Source organism: Vigna unguiculata, chromosome 7 (assembly GCF_004118075.2).
Source record: "Vigna unguiculata cultivar IT97K-499-35 chromosome 7, ASM411807v1, whole genome shotgun sequence".
Lineage (NCBI taxonomy): Eukaryota > Viridiplantae > Streptophyta > Magnoliopsida > Fabales > Fabaceae > Vigna > Vigna unguiculata.
Window position 1 is genome coordinate 874,892 of NC_040285.1, and position 14,972 is coordinate 889,863.

The 14,972-nt window shown below is 27.5% G+C and overlaps 1 protein-coding gene across 2 annotated transcripts; it reads right to left on the reverse strand.

Moving 5' to 3' along the window:
• LOC114191788 (ethylene receptor 2-like) lies at window positions 1-4,520 on the reverse strand. 2 transcript variants are annotated; one of them, XM_028081181.1, is made up of 3 exons: window positions 4,059-4,520; window positions 1,360-3,182; window positions 1-934 (listed from the first exon to the last, which is right to left on the reverse strand). In XM_028081181.1, the coding sequence occupies exons 2-3, from the start codon at window positions 3,097-3,099 to the stop codon at window positions 395-397; spliced, it is 2,280 nt and encodes a 759-aa protein (XP_027936982.1). In that variant the 5' UTR covers window positions 3,100-3,182; window positions 4,059-4,520; the 3' UTR covers window positions 1-394. The 2 variants fall into 2 exon arrangements, with proteins under 2 accessions (XP_027936982.1, XP_027936983.1); XM_028081182.1 differs by lacking the exon at window positions 4,059-4,520 and adding an exon at window positions 3,793-4,045.
• Window positions 4,521-14,972: the final 10,452 nt, after the last annotated feature.

A 14,972-nucleotide genomic window follows, 5' to 3' on the forward strand; every position in this document is an offset into this window, starting at 1 on the left:
TAATGAAACTTGAGGTATAATAATGATTCATGATCTATAAAAGATGAAACATTGCTGCAAAAAAGAAAAAGGTAACCAAAAACCTACTAAGAATATGACTGAAAAATACTGTATAAAAACTTATTTTCTTATATGTTTAAGTTTACCGAGGAAGTTTTATTAGGGAGATACAATACCAATGAGACCTGAGCCCAACTACATAAGATATTGATATCATTCTCAACCCAAAACCTTAAGACAATGGGTTTATGAGTCTTTATTCTTATATAATGTTTTACTTTCTCATTTATGTCTTATGTAATTGGGTTCAGGTCTCATTAGTATTGTATATCTCCAGTGAAATTCTCTCTATAAACCTAATAGTTGCAAGGACTTAAACTTGCGGCATGAATTCTCACATGACAGTATTTCCCTGCAACAGGATTCTTCTGAGTTCACCGGCAATTCCATGCAACAAAACTGGTTTTCTTATGACTCCATTGATGCCAACTTGCATGCATTTTTCCCACAAATCTTCTGTGCTTGCAGTCAAGGCCACAATCACTGGCCAGTTTCTGCTTCCGAACTTGCGAACCCTTGATGCAACTTCAAATCCATCAAGCTCGGGCATGTGAACATCCAAAACAATCACCTGAAAGGAGCATCCACCACCTCCAATCACACTAAGACATTCAAATCCTGAACAAGCACATGTCACAGAGCATCCTAGTTTCTGCAGCAACTTCTGAGTCACTGCTCTATTTACATCATCGTTGTCCACCAACAACACTTGCAGACCTCTGAAAAAAGAGTTCGAATTTGACGGCTCTGAACTTTCCCCGGTTTCAGAGATCGACACAGCAACCGATCGCTGCAGTTGAAACCGTAGAGAAATGGCCATCACCTGAGCATGACCTTCACCGTTTGGTACAAACCATATGTTCCCTTGCATCAGCTGCAATATTCAGAAACAAAGCACAAAGTCATTAGAGACAACAAAATTACAGAACATAGATACTACTAGTGTTGTGTTTAGTCTCTGAACTTAAATTGAAATTCGTCTAAAACTTTAATACATTTTGATCCTCAAATTTTGATGTGTAAAATGCATTTTATGCTAACAATGAATTGGTTAACTCGTTTGACACATTCTTATTTTAATGTTAACTCGAAAACAAGCTTGACACGTACACAAAATCTAATTTACTACCTGGATTAAAATAATTATATTCATTCATTCTTAAATCATCTGGATTAAAAATCTAATTTCACATAAAACTTAAGATACTAGAAACATACATATTTACTCCAAACTACTACTAGAAGAGTATTATCATGATGAACTAGTTACACACACCAAATCAATGTAACTAAACTCACCTGAATTATCCTCTTGCAAATGCTGAAGCTCAATCTTTCCTCAACCCTATGAGTAGCACGCATTGTGCCAGGAAGGTGCCCTGAAGGAACTGAATTTTCCATTTCAGATTCACCAATTTTGATCCCTATCTCAAATCTGATATTTACATCCCCATTTGAAGAGCTTGGTCTCCAATTTGTCCAACCCTGGTCACTCCTCCCTTGACTTCCAGTTTCTGCATAAACCCGCAGCACAAGAACCCCTCCTCCTTGGTTACCATTTATTGCACTCCCAACCATATGCAGAAGCACTTGGAAAACCCTCTTTTCATCACCTACAACATTATCCGGCAAAGACTTATCTGCATCAACAACAAAGCCAAGGCCCCTATAAACACACATGAACCTGGCAAAGCAAGCTGCATCCTTCACCATATTATGCAGCCCAAAAGGCTTCATCTCCAGAGGGAATCTTCCATCATCCCTTGCCGACCAATCCATGGCATCATTCAGCAGGTTTGACATCACAGTGCTGGCTCTGAACATAGAATCCACAACCACTTTCTGCTCACGCTTTAAATTCTCTTCCTGCATCACCGAAAGCAGCCCCATGATTGAGTGCATAGGCCTTCCCATTCCATTACTCATCACTTTCTGAAACGCTGCTCTGGCCTGGTTGGCCCTCATAGCATTCATCTTCTCCACCTGCAACGCTCGGTTCTGTTCCTCCAACTTCTCCCTCATCATATGAGACTCCTCAAGAATCGCAGCATGAGACAGAGCCACCGCCACCTGATCAGCAACCACCTTAATAATCTCAAGCTCTTGAGTGCTCCACGATTTAGCCTCCGTCACAGGAAGAATCAAAACCAGCACAGCATAACATGTCTGTCTTAGCTCCGGTGTCCCCCCTTTGAAATTGCTAACCCGAAGCATCGGCATTCGGATTGCAGCAACCGGTCCTGCCACACCAGAATCTCCACTGCTGGCAGTGGCAAGCACCGAATCAGAATCAATCACGTTCACCTCATCACTCCCCTTGATTCTGGCAACATCAGGATCAGTTATGAGAATAGAACAGTTGAGATTCCTCCCATTCAACTCATGAGTAAGGTTCATCTCAGTCTTCTCATCATTCGGCATCCAAATTGCACAGTTTTGCAAACCAAGCGTCTTGGAAAGTTCAACCAACGTGGTGTACAGAATCTTGTGCCTATCCAACGACTTTCGAATCTCTTGAGTAAGCATTCTCACATGCACCGAAGCCTCCTTCTGTTTCATTATAAACCCAACCTCCCTCCCAAGATCCCAGGTCTTTTTCTTCAGCATGAACTCCCGAACCTTCACTTTCAACAGCAGAGGGATGAGAGTGAAGAGAGTTAGCGCAGTGGCACATGACACCAATGCGGTGAGGGTTTTGAACACAGTGATTGCCACCATGAGTTGAAAAGTGTGGGGACCATAAGTCCAACCATTGAGCAAATGTGTCATCCCACAAAGTACAATGAAAGCGATGAACTGAAAGAGGACCCATTTGAATGGGAGGTTTGAGCAACTAACAAAGTAAAGAAGCTCAACAGGGATGGAGAAGTAGGCCACAGCAATCAGAAAATCACCAACCCTTTGGCACTCCAGAATGCTCTCAATAGTCCAGAAGCTCCACTCATCATCACAGTTACATCTTTGAACTTCTGTTCCACACACACGCGTCACCACCACAAACCATGTTAACAACACTCCAAATGACACTGACTTTAACATTATCCCTCTGTGCACCTTCTTCAATCCATTCAGTGAATAAGAAACTCCAAAAATGTTGCTTCTTCAACAACTATCTTCTCCTCCTGCCACAACACAGTTAAATAAGCAGAATTAAAATCTTCGTAAGATCCAAATCATAAAAAACACCACAAGATCCAAAGGGGAAAAAATAAATAGAGAGAAAGAAAAAGGTCTAGGAAACTACAATTCTTTTTGTTTTGACCCTTTGGGTGGAATGGCATGAATCAGTAAATAACACAGTAAAAACGGTAAAGATGACATTTTTCGTGTGTGTCTATATACATATATATCCACATATGGAATAAACAAATGAAAAAAAAAGAAAACAAGGCCAAGACAAAAGCTCCCTCCCTAAACACCCACACAAAAATCATTAAAAAAATAAAACTACTCCAACAACGTTCACTGCTTAAAGATAAATAAAGAAAAGACCCAGTTATGCAGACCAATCTTTCCTTTTAAAAATAAAGTGTCTGCAAAACAAAACCCAATAGTTACTTAAAATAAACAAAACTCAGATTGCAATCATACATATAATCCAATCCTGATTAGATCGTAATTAACAATTATCTTATCCGTACCCAGAGAGACACCAAAACCTGAATAAAAACACACAACACATTACCAACAATACCCAACCACAGAGCGTTTGAAAATCCTTTGAGAACAAACCTGAAGAGAGACAAAACGCTTCTCACATTCGACATATTGCAAATCACATCCAAGAGGTTAAAATAACCTTCTCTACCAATCTGTCCAACCTTCCAGACACAGAAAACGTGCCACGCCCCATTTTTCTCTACGCATTGATTAAACAAGTGCAACCCTTTTGATGATTAGGGAGAAAGAACAGAAAGAAACCAGCTTTACGGCATGCAACAAATCCCACCACTGAAAAAAGAAACCTTGTTTACTGTGGTCAAATCAAATCCAGGTACCTCGTGCCTTGTAATCCGGTGAGTGGGGTGTGTTGTGGTGTGTGACAAGCAAAGGGTGTAGCAGGAGTTGGAAAAGAGCACGAGTTAAGAGACACCCAGATGGAGAAAAATAATGCAAGTGGTGTTCTTGTACTTGTTGTGGATGTTAAGGTACTGCTGCAACTGCAACTGCAACTGCTGCTACCACTGCTACTACAACCACAATAAAAACAAAAAAAAATAGCAGTAGTTGTTTTGTGTTGGAGTATATAGAGAAAATGGAGAGAGAGAGAAAGAAAGGGTGTGTGATGATGATATGTGAGAGAAGTGCAAGCAAAATGTGGTTTTGTTTGAAGAAATGAGAGGCAAACCAAACCACAAACCATAAAAGGAAAGAGTATAGCGCCGTTGTTTCGCGAGAGAAGAGAGAGAGAAAGAGGAAAGAGAGAGAGAGAGAGAGAGGGTCCACTCTTCTTACATGAAGAGAACTTAGACGCTCTTTTGAACTGAGATGTCTTTGTCAGTCTCGAAAAGATTTGAATGTTTTGTATTCTGTTTCTCTTTCTCCATAGAACACAAGCATACCATTTTTATTGGTATGTGTTTTCTCCTCTCTCTGGTGGATAAATAATATTTACACAAAACAAGAAAATATTTTCCATGCTGTATCTTGTCCCTTTCCTTATCAGATACTCACCATTTTTAAAATATTCACTTATAGAGTAAAATATCATAAAATTGATTGAGGATAAATTCTGTAAAATGATTATAATCTGTTTTGTATTAAAAGAAAACTCTGGTTCTTTTAATTGTTGAATTTTATTCAAAACAAAATGGTTTTGATAGTTGTTCTTGTCTGTTTTGAAAAGAGTAGAAAGATAAGATGATGGTTATTTTTATTTAATTAAAAATTAAAATAAAACACTCAACACGTAATCCAACTTATGCGACTTTTTTTTCTATTGAAGGATGACGGTAATATCTACTAATATATTTAAATACATGTTTTATTTTATTTAACCCTACCTATATTGAAAAAAATATTAATGTTATTGAATTCATGTTTGTGTCCTGGTCATGTTACTAGACATAATGCATTGAGATTTTGAATTTATTGAATTTTTTTGTATAATAAATATTTTAACATTTTATAAAGTAGTATGGTAGCATACGCAATCTAAATAATAAATTTTTATTTCATATAATTAAATATGAAGTAAATAAATATTTTTAAATATTGAAATTATATTATAATTAATATTTGTGACAAATACATATTTTGAACACGTAAGATATGTTCTAAATTCATAATAACCAATTTTTTTATAATTTATAATAACATAGGTGAAAATAAATGCAATTGAATTCATGCATATATGTCTGAATCTATTTACTAAACATAAGGAAACTAGATTCTAAATAAAGTGGAGTATGTATTTAGTATATATGCAAAATATATAAATAAATAAATAAATATATATATATATATATCAAATATTTATTTTTATGCAAAATATATATATATATATATAACAAATATTTATTTTATATTTAAAACATGAAATCAATATTTTAAACATATAAGATATATTCTAAATTTATAATGAATATTTTTGAAGACTATCACTAAATATATTTAATATATATATATATATATATATATATATATATAATATTTAATTATATTTAATTATAATTTAAGATTTTATACAGATTAGATAATCTTATCGTTCTTAGTTAAGAATGTTACTAAAGTAATAAGATGATTAAGGTTTAGGGTATCTTAAATAATCTTATGTAGGTTTAGTTTACTTAGTTTAGGTTTACTCAGATAAAGCCCTATAAAATAGGTATAAAAAGGTTACAAGTTAAAATTGTTGCTTATTTATTGTCATATTTACTATATCGAATGAATTGTTAACTTTGGCTTTTGAGTGTTTTTGTGAATGCTCAATTCAACATCTCGTCAATGAAGCAATTATTTCATACCAAATCTTTCTTCTTTCTTTTTTGTCAATTTATGTGATTTTTCTTTTTTGGTGATTAACGATGATGAAGATGTACCTAATTGAATTCTAAATGATATTGAAGTACTTTCTCAAAATGTTGCTAAACAATTTATTCTTTTGGTATGAAATGTATGAATTGGGAAAATTTAATTTGGTTGGATGTTGTGGCATTGGCTAAAATTTTAGTTATTTGAAGAATATTGGATGGTCATTTTCATCATTTGCACTTCTACAAAATAGTATAGTATGCTTCAACATCATGAATCAAGTTTTCCAATTCGTTATTTATGATTCAATCAACAACCTTTTTGATTTGGTACACAATTGGTAAATTTAACAATTTGTTATGTTCATGTTGTATAATATTTAAGAAAATCATCAAACAAAAGATTATTTCTAATTTTTTTAACATAATCTCTTATTCTGTTTAAATAATGATAATGTCGTTTTCTACCTTTTTTGGTGTTTAGTTTTGTGAATAAAATAATCTTCTCCGTAACTTTTATTTTGTTTAATCCTTAAGTTTATTTTGTTTTTGCATTGTTTTGTATTTTAGTTGTCTTATGCTTCTTTACCTCTAATCTTTATTATGAGTGTGTGAAATAAGTCGATAAGAAGCAATTATGGTGGAGGAAAATAAGCTAGAACTTAAGAAAACATGATTCGACAAAAGAGAATGATTTTTAGACTAATATCTATGTCAGAGGGTACTAGAATTGTGCCAAACAATGCAAACATGGACAAAGGACTCACACCTATAGGTATATATTGTCTTGGACCATCTCCAAAAGGCAAAAAAAAAAATCACCATTAGGCACCACACTTGACTCGCTGGAAACTTGTTGGACCAGAATGAAAGTCCAAAACTGTAATATTCGAGTCGCGAAAATATGACTTGTCCAACAATTTACAAGTAACAATTAATGCAATTTACTTTGTACAATATACTATACAAATCTTCTGAATTTTCAAAACACAAACACTTGAAACTTGAAGTATAAATTTCTCAAAAAAATAAATAGTACAATTTATCAAAATACTTCATATTCAATATAAATAATATAAATATCTATAACATTTCATGTCAACATTTTAAATGTAAAGATTTTCCACAACACAAAAATTAGTATAAAAAACAAAAATTAAAGTAAATTTTAAATAGAGTAGAAGTATATCCTACATATCTAAACATACAACATTTATTATCTTTATTACAACACAAAGTTTGATATGAGGTCAATGATAAATTTTGTGAATTAATTCATGTTTAAACCAATGGTTGCAATGTATTGGATGGTGGGCAATAATCTGCTTTCACATTAAGACAAAGTTCCAACCTTTATAATTTAATTTGCACAATGCCTTCCTTTGAGCTTTTTTTTTATTTATTTAAAAAAATACTGCTTCCTTTATAATTCAATCAATATATACCAAAAATAAAGATAAAAAAAAAGACAAAGTAAAATTTTAAAAAGAAAATAAAAAGGAGGCAAAAGGTAGTTAAGAATGATTAAAAAATAATACAACAAATATTAACATCTTTTAAAATTATTTTCCTATTCTCCTTGTTTATTTTCCTAAACTAACGTTTGCGGTATTTTTGTGAGAGAAAGTTGTCTGTACTATGCGTATGAACAAAGTAGCAACAAGCGTAAATGTTCGGGATTTTGTTTGATTTTAAGCGGAAAGGGACAATAGCAAAACTAGAAAAGAAATAAAACTAAAAATAAATAAATATAATTTTTTTAACATAATAGTTTTGATTTATTTTTTATGAATTTAATAATGTTATAAACCGACGTTCGAATGATAATAACTTGTCAAAGTATATAAGTAATTCGTCAATTTAAATATTATTTGATATATTAAATAAATTTAACATAATTAAATAAAAATTATTATATTTTTTTCATTTTCAAAGTTGAATCACCAAATTACATGAGAGACATAAATAAATTTTATTTTTGCATTAAAGTTTAAAAATAAAAAATATTTTTTAAAATCCGAAAATTGAAGCACCGACAAAAATGGATGTATTAACGTAACAGTGAGAGGAGATTTGAATTGTGGTTTGATGAATGTGGCATCCACTGCTCAAAGTAGAAAAGACACCATTCTCTCCCACACCTGGAACAAATCAAATCCTTCCATTCTAAACAAAATTTAAATTATATATATATATATATGAAAAGAGTCAAAGATCCCACTTTAATAATAAATAAATATCAATGGTTTTAAAGTTTATCTTCCAAACGTTTCTACATTGGAAAAAACTTATTTTGATATTTATTTTTTTTTATGAAAATGTCATGAAAGTTTAGGAAGTTATCTTAAAGTATTTTTTTTCTCTTTTATTGTTTTGGTGTTTGAGAAAAAAAAATTAAGAAAAGTATAGTTTCTTTGTTGTTGAATTTGCCAAAGAAAATGAAATTCAAATTTTTGTTCATATAAAAAATATTCTTTTAAAAAAATAATTAAATAATAATTAATTTTATAAACCAAAATAATTAGATATTATATTACATAAATACTATTTTATAAAATAAAATTACTGGTATCTAATAAATTTTATTATAAATAAATAATTATAATTAATTTATAAATTAGAGTATAAATTAATCTTTAAAAATGTTCACGAAAATTTTAATTACTTATTATTATTAATTCTAAATTGTTTTATAATTTTAAATCAGAGAATTTTAGTTACTTATTATTATTAATTCTAAATTATTTATAATTTTAAATTAAAAATTAATTTAGACATTAATTATTTGATATTTAGAATTAAGAACTCTTATTTAGAAATTAATTATAATTTTTTTATAATAAAAATTATTTTAGATATTCATAATTTACAAAATAGTGTTTAAATTAGTACTATTTATTTTTATTTAATGGTTTTCAACTGTCTTAAAGTTTTATTATAGATTAATCCAATTCTACTTAAAGTAAGCAACATGAACTAAAAATTATATTCAAATTCCACCTCGAATTCAATAAATTACATGAATAGAAAACTTATAAAACTTTTACACTCTAAACACAATACTATTTTTTTATTTTCACATAAAGTGTCTGAAGTTTAAAATAATAATTAGAGTGATTTATAAATTTATTTTATAAAATTCTAAACTCAAATAATTTGTTGAACTATTTTACTATTTTATTTAAAAATTTAAATTTAATCAAATGTATTCCATTTAATAATGAACATTTGTAATTATTATTATTTAAGTTTGATTCGGAATTAAAAATAAAAAAGAAATATTTTTTTTTCATCTTTAATTCCAAGTCAAACTTAAGTAATAATAATTACAAATGTGTCTTAAAGATAGAAAAGAAGTGTTTTTTTTATCTTTAATTTCAAGTCAAACTTAAATGATAATAATTACAAATGTGTTTTATATGATCTTTACCAATTATTAGTGTAGTATTTATTATTATTAGTGTCTTTAATCTAAATAAAATCTAAATAAAACAACTAGCAACTATCTTTAGGGATCTAAATAAAATCTTAAAACATTCAAAGACTAGTTGTTTGGATTTTCACAACTACTACACTAATAATAAATAAAACCAATGTGTCTTATATGATCTTACCAATTACAAAAAGCAAACTCCATTATAGAAAATTAGGGCATTTTAAGTTATTGATTTATGAGTCATTATAGTGCAATAGTAAAGTATAATTGTTTTAGCATGAGAAAAAGGCATAAGAAGTCAAATATTAGGGTTAGAATATTAAAAATAGTTGTTAATGGTGTAATAAGAAACAGAAAGTTGATTTTTCCATTGCTTCTCCACGAAGGAGACATATGTGAAAGGAATTAAAAAAAAAGAAGCATAAAGGAATATTTTTAATTAGTTGGTTTTTGATTGAGTCAAAGCAAAAATTATGATACAATGTACTTAGGATAGATACATAGATAGCTTTATATAATATAACTATTACTCATTCTATTCATCTATTGGAATATACCTAGTTGGCCACTTCCCTTTGTAAAAGTTCCCAATCAATGTTTTCAGAACAATATATAATTAATTTTTTATAAGTATTAAAGTTTTTTTATATATATATTTCATTAAACATGTTATTTAGTAAATTCAATAGGGTGAAATTATATTTTGATCTGGTTCTATTAATTTTTTTTTTTGCTTAATTATATATTCCACATTTTAATTATCATCACTTAATTTATTTTATATATTCTACCGATTAGAGGTCATGCATTGTTAACAATGCTGAAAACTTCTATGATGAGTTATAATGACATTTTTATAATTTAGACGAGGGTGATGAATTTCTAGATTTATTTAACCACTTGTGATATTAAATTATGATTTCAATGTTATTATCAGCATGATATAATCATAAAAGGTTATAGATCAGAAAAACCTAGGAGTCTACATACAGATATGGATTGAGGTTTGATTTAATTTAACATGTTAAAAGAAATCATCTAAATAAAAATATTTGGTTCTGTTTGAATGTAATAATGAATTTAAATAAAATAAATAAATGTAATATTTTCATTATTAAATTATTTTTGTTGTCTACATTTATAATATATTGAATAATTTTATATTCTTTATTTAGAAAACTAACAAAGAAAACAAACATTATGAAAACAATCTACATATCGTTTATACTCATAACAATCTTTATAGTATAACAAATTTCTTAGTGAGCTATGCATTAATTGAAGAAAATATTCATTAAATACATAAAATAAAATTTAAGTCCATAGCATATTACATTATGTTCTAGTACACTTAATAATCTCATAATAATTTTGAAGAAAACATTATTCCATTATTTTGAAGAAAAGATGAGGAAAAGGAAGGTCTTATAGGTCAAACAAACCACTTATAGAGTTGGGTATTTATTCTGAGGGTCTCCTACCGAGACATATTATATGAATTTACCTATGATTTTTTTAAGGGAGATAAAAAATGTTTCAAAAGTAAAATATATTCAAATGTAAAGAATAATAATTAAAAAAAGTAAATATATTAGGTTTCAAATGACTATGTAATATTACTACACTTTCATAATCTATCTTAATTGATATTTCATTACTAGAAATTCTCATGCTACATTATATTTTTTACAAATTTGTTAAAAAAATTTGCAAGAAAAGATTTTTTTTCTGTAATATTTTCTAAGAATTTTAATTGGCAGGTAATTCCTACAAAATTATATAATTTGTAAGTATTTTCTATAAAATTTGTTGTGAAAAGTGTTTTATACAAAATATTTTGCATGAAAATTGTAACAATTTCTTGCAATTTTTTTTAACAACAAAATTTGTAAGTATCTCCTAAAAAAATTTTTAAAACAAAATTCGATAAAAATATGAGTTTTTTTTTGTAGTGTCAACCATAAAACAATATATTAAAAATTTCAGATCCATTAAAAATAAAATTAATTTATAGCATATAAATATGGATAAACTCCACTTTAATAAATGTTTGTGTGAATGATTTATCAAACTATTTTTCTAATTAATTAAATAAATGAATAGTTAATTTATTGATTTTGTCAAACACATTCTCAGATTGACTTTATGAGTATCTATCTTTTCTCCATCTCTTTCTCTATCTATCTATATATATATATATATATATATATATATATATATATATATATATATATATATATATATATATATTATAGAATCGAATATCTATTTTATATTTTAAATGGTTGAAAAATATGGTGTGAAGTGAAAGTGTTGCTATTTCTGGCATAATGCACATGCCTGCATCCACATTCACATGCTCATGCAACACACCATGTGTACCAAATAAAAGTGCTTGTGTTGCACCCCATCACTCATACACAAAAATTCATATTCAATTCCAATCATAGGAAATTTTATTAGGTAAAAATTGAAATTAACCTCTAAATTTTTAATAAAAATCTTATGATAAAACAGAAAAATGTTAAAAACAATATTTATTTTAGACGACCCACTTCTTAACTACTATCATCTTTGTGTTTTTATAATTTAATTTTTTTCACATATTTTATCAATCAATTCAATGTGTTACACCCTGAAAAAATAAATAAATGGTGTTGTTAACAAATTTACATACTAAAGTTGTTTTTTTTTTATGTCCTATTTACTTTTTATAATTTTTTGTAAAGAATAATTATAATGTCCCACAGTTTTTGAAGTGTGACATAATTTAATTTGGGCCTATCGGTTCTGTTGGGCTACTACCAATTTACAATACTCAAGTCTTTAGTTCATAGTTATCTGAAGGTATTGCTTCTTGGTTACTGCAATTATTAACTGCACTCCCACGATAATAGAAAAATACTAAAACATCCTTTATCATAGACTAGATCATTGATCACTGCAATGCCGCCACAGAAAAAGAAGAGGGAAGAACTTTGTAAAGGAAGAAGAAAATATGCAAAATAAAAAATGTTCTGAAAAGGTACTTTTAGAACTTATCTTATATATTTTGAAAAGTTTTTTTCCAAACACATTTCATGCAGAAGTTTTCGATAAAATTTATTTCAAAAGGTAGATATATATTTCGAAAAGTTTATTTTGGAAATTTTATTCTGAAAGGCCTTTTTCAAATGTATTTTATATGTTCCAGAAATCTGATTTTTTAAATTTTAGTCCTGATTTTAAAATCTGTTACAAAATGTCTGGAAATCCTCTTTTGAAAAGTGTTTAAAATTAATGTTTTAATAGAATAGTTGCATTAAAAAAAATCTCTCGTTATCATTCTCAACTTCATTGTCAACTTCCTTTGAACGGTGCATAAAAAATATGTAAAATGATTTGATTTGAGGAAAAGCAAACAATTAGAAAAAAAAATAACTAATTTAAATATTACTATTAAATAATTGTTAATTGATTGTAAAAAAGAAGTTATTAACTGTGATTTTTTTAATATAATTAAAGAGATATTCATTTCAAACTAGTTTATAAAATAAATAATTGATGGGTGACAAAAATAATTATCCTATATTTAATTGTATTAATTAAGAGTATTTCATGGAAAAACAATCGATGCATCATAATTTTAAGTAAATATTGTAAAATAACCCTGCATTTTTTTTCTAAAAGAATTGCATATACAGACGAAAGAAAAAAATGTTTCTTCGTAAGATAATTATGTTTTTCTAAAAATTATAACTGCAGTATTTTCAGATTGAGAAATTTTAATTTACTAAATAAATGTGAAATAAAAATTAAAAATGGCAGAAATACAAATATCAATTAATTTTAGTAAGAACACATATGCATGTTCATATTTTCTTATAACAAAAAAAATTACTAAAATTATTTTTATTATGATTATAAGAATAAATTTAAATAATTTTTATAATTTGTCTTTTAGATATTTTTTTTATAATAGTTTTTTAGTTAAATTTTAAAAAAAATGGTCAAAATGAAAAAAAAAATGATTAAATTTAAAATAAGTAATTGGTAAAACTAGTATGTGTTCACATTTGTATAATAAAATATAATTAAATTTTATAATTTTATTATTGGTATTTTTTTTATTTTGCAGATAAATTTTTCATCATAGATAATTGTTCTAATTTTTAAAATAGTTAAATTTGAAAAGAGGACTAAATTTAAAAAAAAATCAATTAAAGGGTAAATTTAGTACAAATTTATTTTAAAGATATGTTATGTAACATCAGAAACAAAATGTGGATACCAAGGATAATTCCTTTTATATAATAATATAAATAATTATTTTGATTTAAAAAAAAAATAGACTGAAATTAAAAATAAAATAAAATGTGTGTAAAAAATAATAATCTCTTTATAATAGTATTTGATTTAAAAAATACTTAAAAGGTAAAATTGGACGTAAACCGTGTACAACAATACTAATATCTTTATAATAGTATAAATTACCATTATAATGTTTTATGTAAAAGTTTTTCCCTATATTTTCTTCAAAAATATTAGAAATCTAGATTTGTTTTTATAAAGAACGAGAAATATTTATAAAAGAAAAATCTACCGATAATGCAATTAGTACTATTAATAAGAAACCATTTTTTAAACAAATTAGATTCATAATAATCTTTAAATGAATCTGCATAAATTGTTGACTTTATTAGCACCATTCTAAAAATAACCAACACTCTCTTTATGCAAATAGGAAAAGTATTCGAAACAACAGAAAAAAAAAACATTAATGTATTTTTTATTATGGTCAAATTTGGAAGATATTCAGTATTTTCTTTATGCAGATAAGTAGAGTGTTACCTGATATTAAACTTAATAATTTTTAAAAAAGAAAAAATAATTAATGAAATTGCATTAATTGAAAACATAAGAAAACAGACAAAAAATAATATATATTTTTTATTATGGTCAAATTAGGAAGATATTTCAGTATTTTCTTTATGCAGATCACCAAATTACATTCATTATATTAAACTTAATAGTTAATTTTTTAAAATCTTTTAATTAACGAAATTGTATTAATTAATTAAGGATTAAATATATTTTTTGTCCATCAATTTTAAGTGAAAATTGGAATTAGTTTTCGAAACTCTGGTCCAACATTTCAAATGCGTTTTATGGTAGTTTTTCTAGCTAATATTGAAGTAAAAATGTGTTTTATGGTAGTTTTTTAGCTAACATTGAAGTAAAAATGTGTCAAACGGTATTAAACAACTCAAATATTATCATAAAATGCGTTTAAAACATCAAATCAACTTAAGAAAATTGGGTTTAAAGGACTAAATAAATCCACGCAGTTTTACAATTGGAAGACTAAATTGAATCAAAGTTTCGAAAAAAGACTAATTCCAATTTTCACTCAAAGTTAGACGATTAAAAACATATTTCACCCATTAATTAATTAAGCCTTATACCCGTTATATTCGATTGAGAAGTATAAATAAGTGCATCACCAAACAAAATTTGAAGAAACC

What these genes read in the sequence shown, in the direction of transcription:
- LOC114191788 (XM_028081181.1), bottom strand. Translation starts at nt 3,099, where the DNA reads ATGTTAAAGTCAGTGTCATTTGGAGTGTTGTTAACATGGTTTGTGGTG. An exon ending in TTTGCAAGAGGATAATTCAG is followed by an intron (nt 935 to 1,359) that starts GTGAGTTTAGTT and finishes TGAATATTGCAG; the next exon opens with CTGATGCAAGGGAACATATG.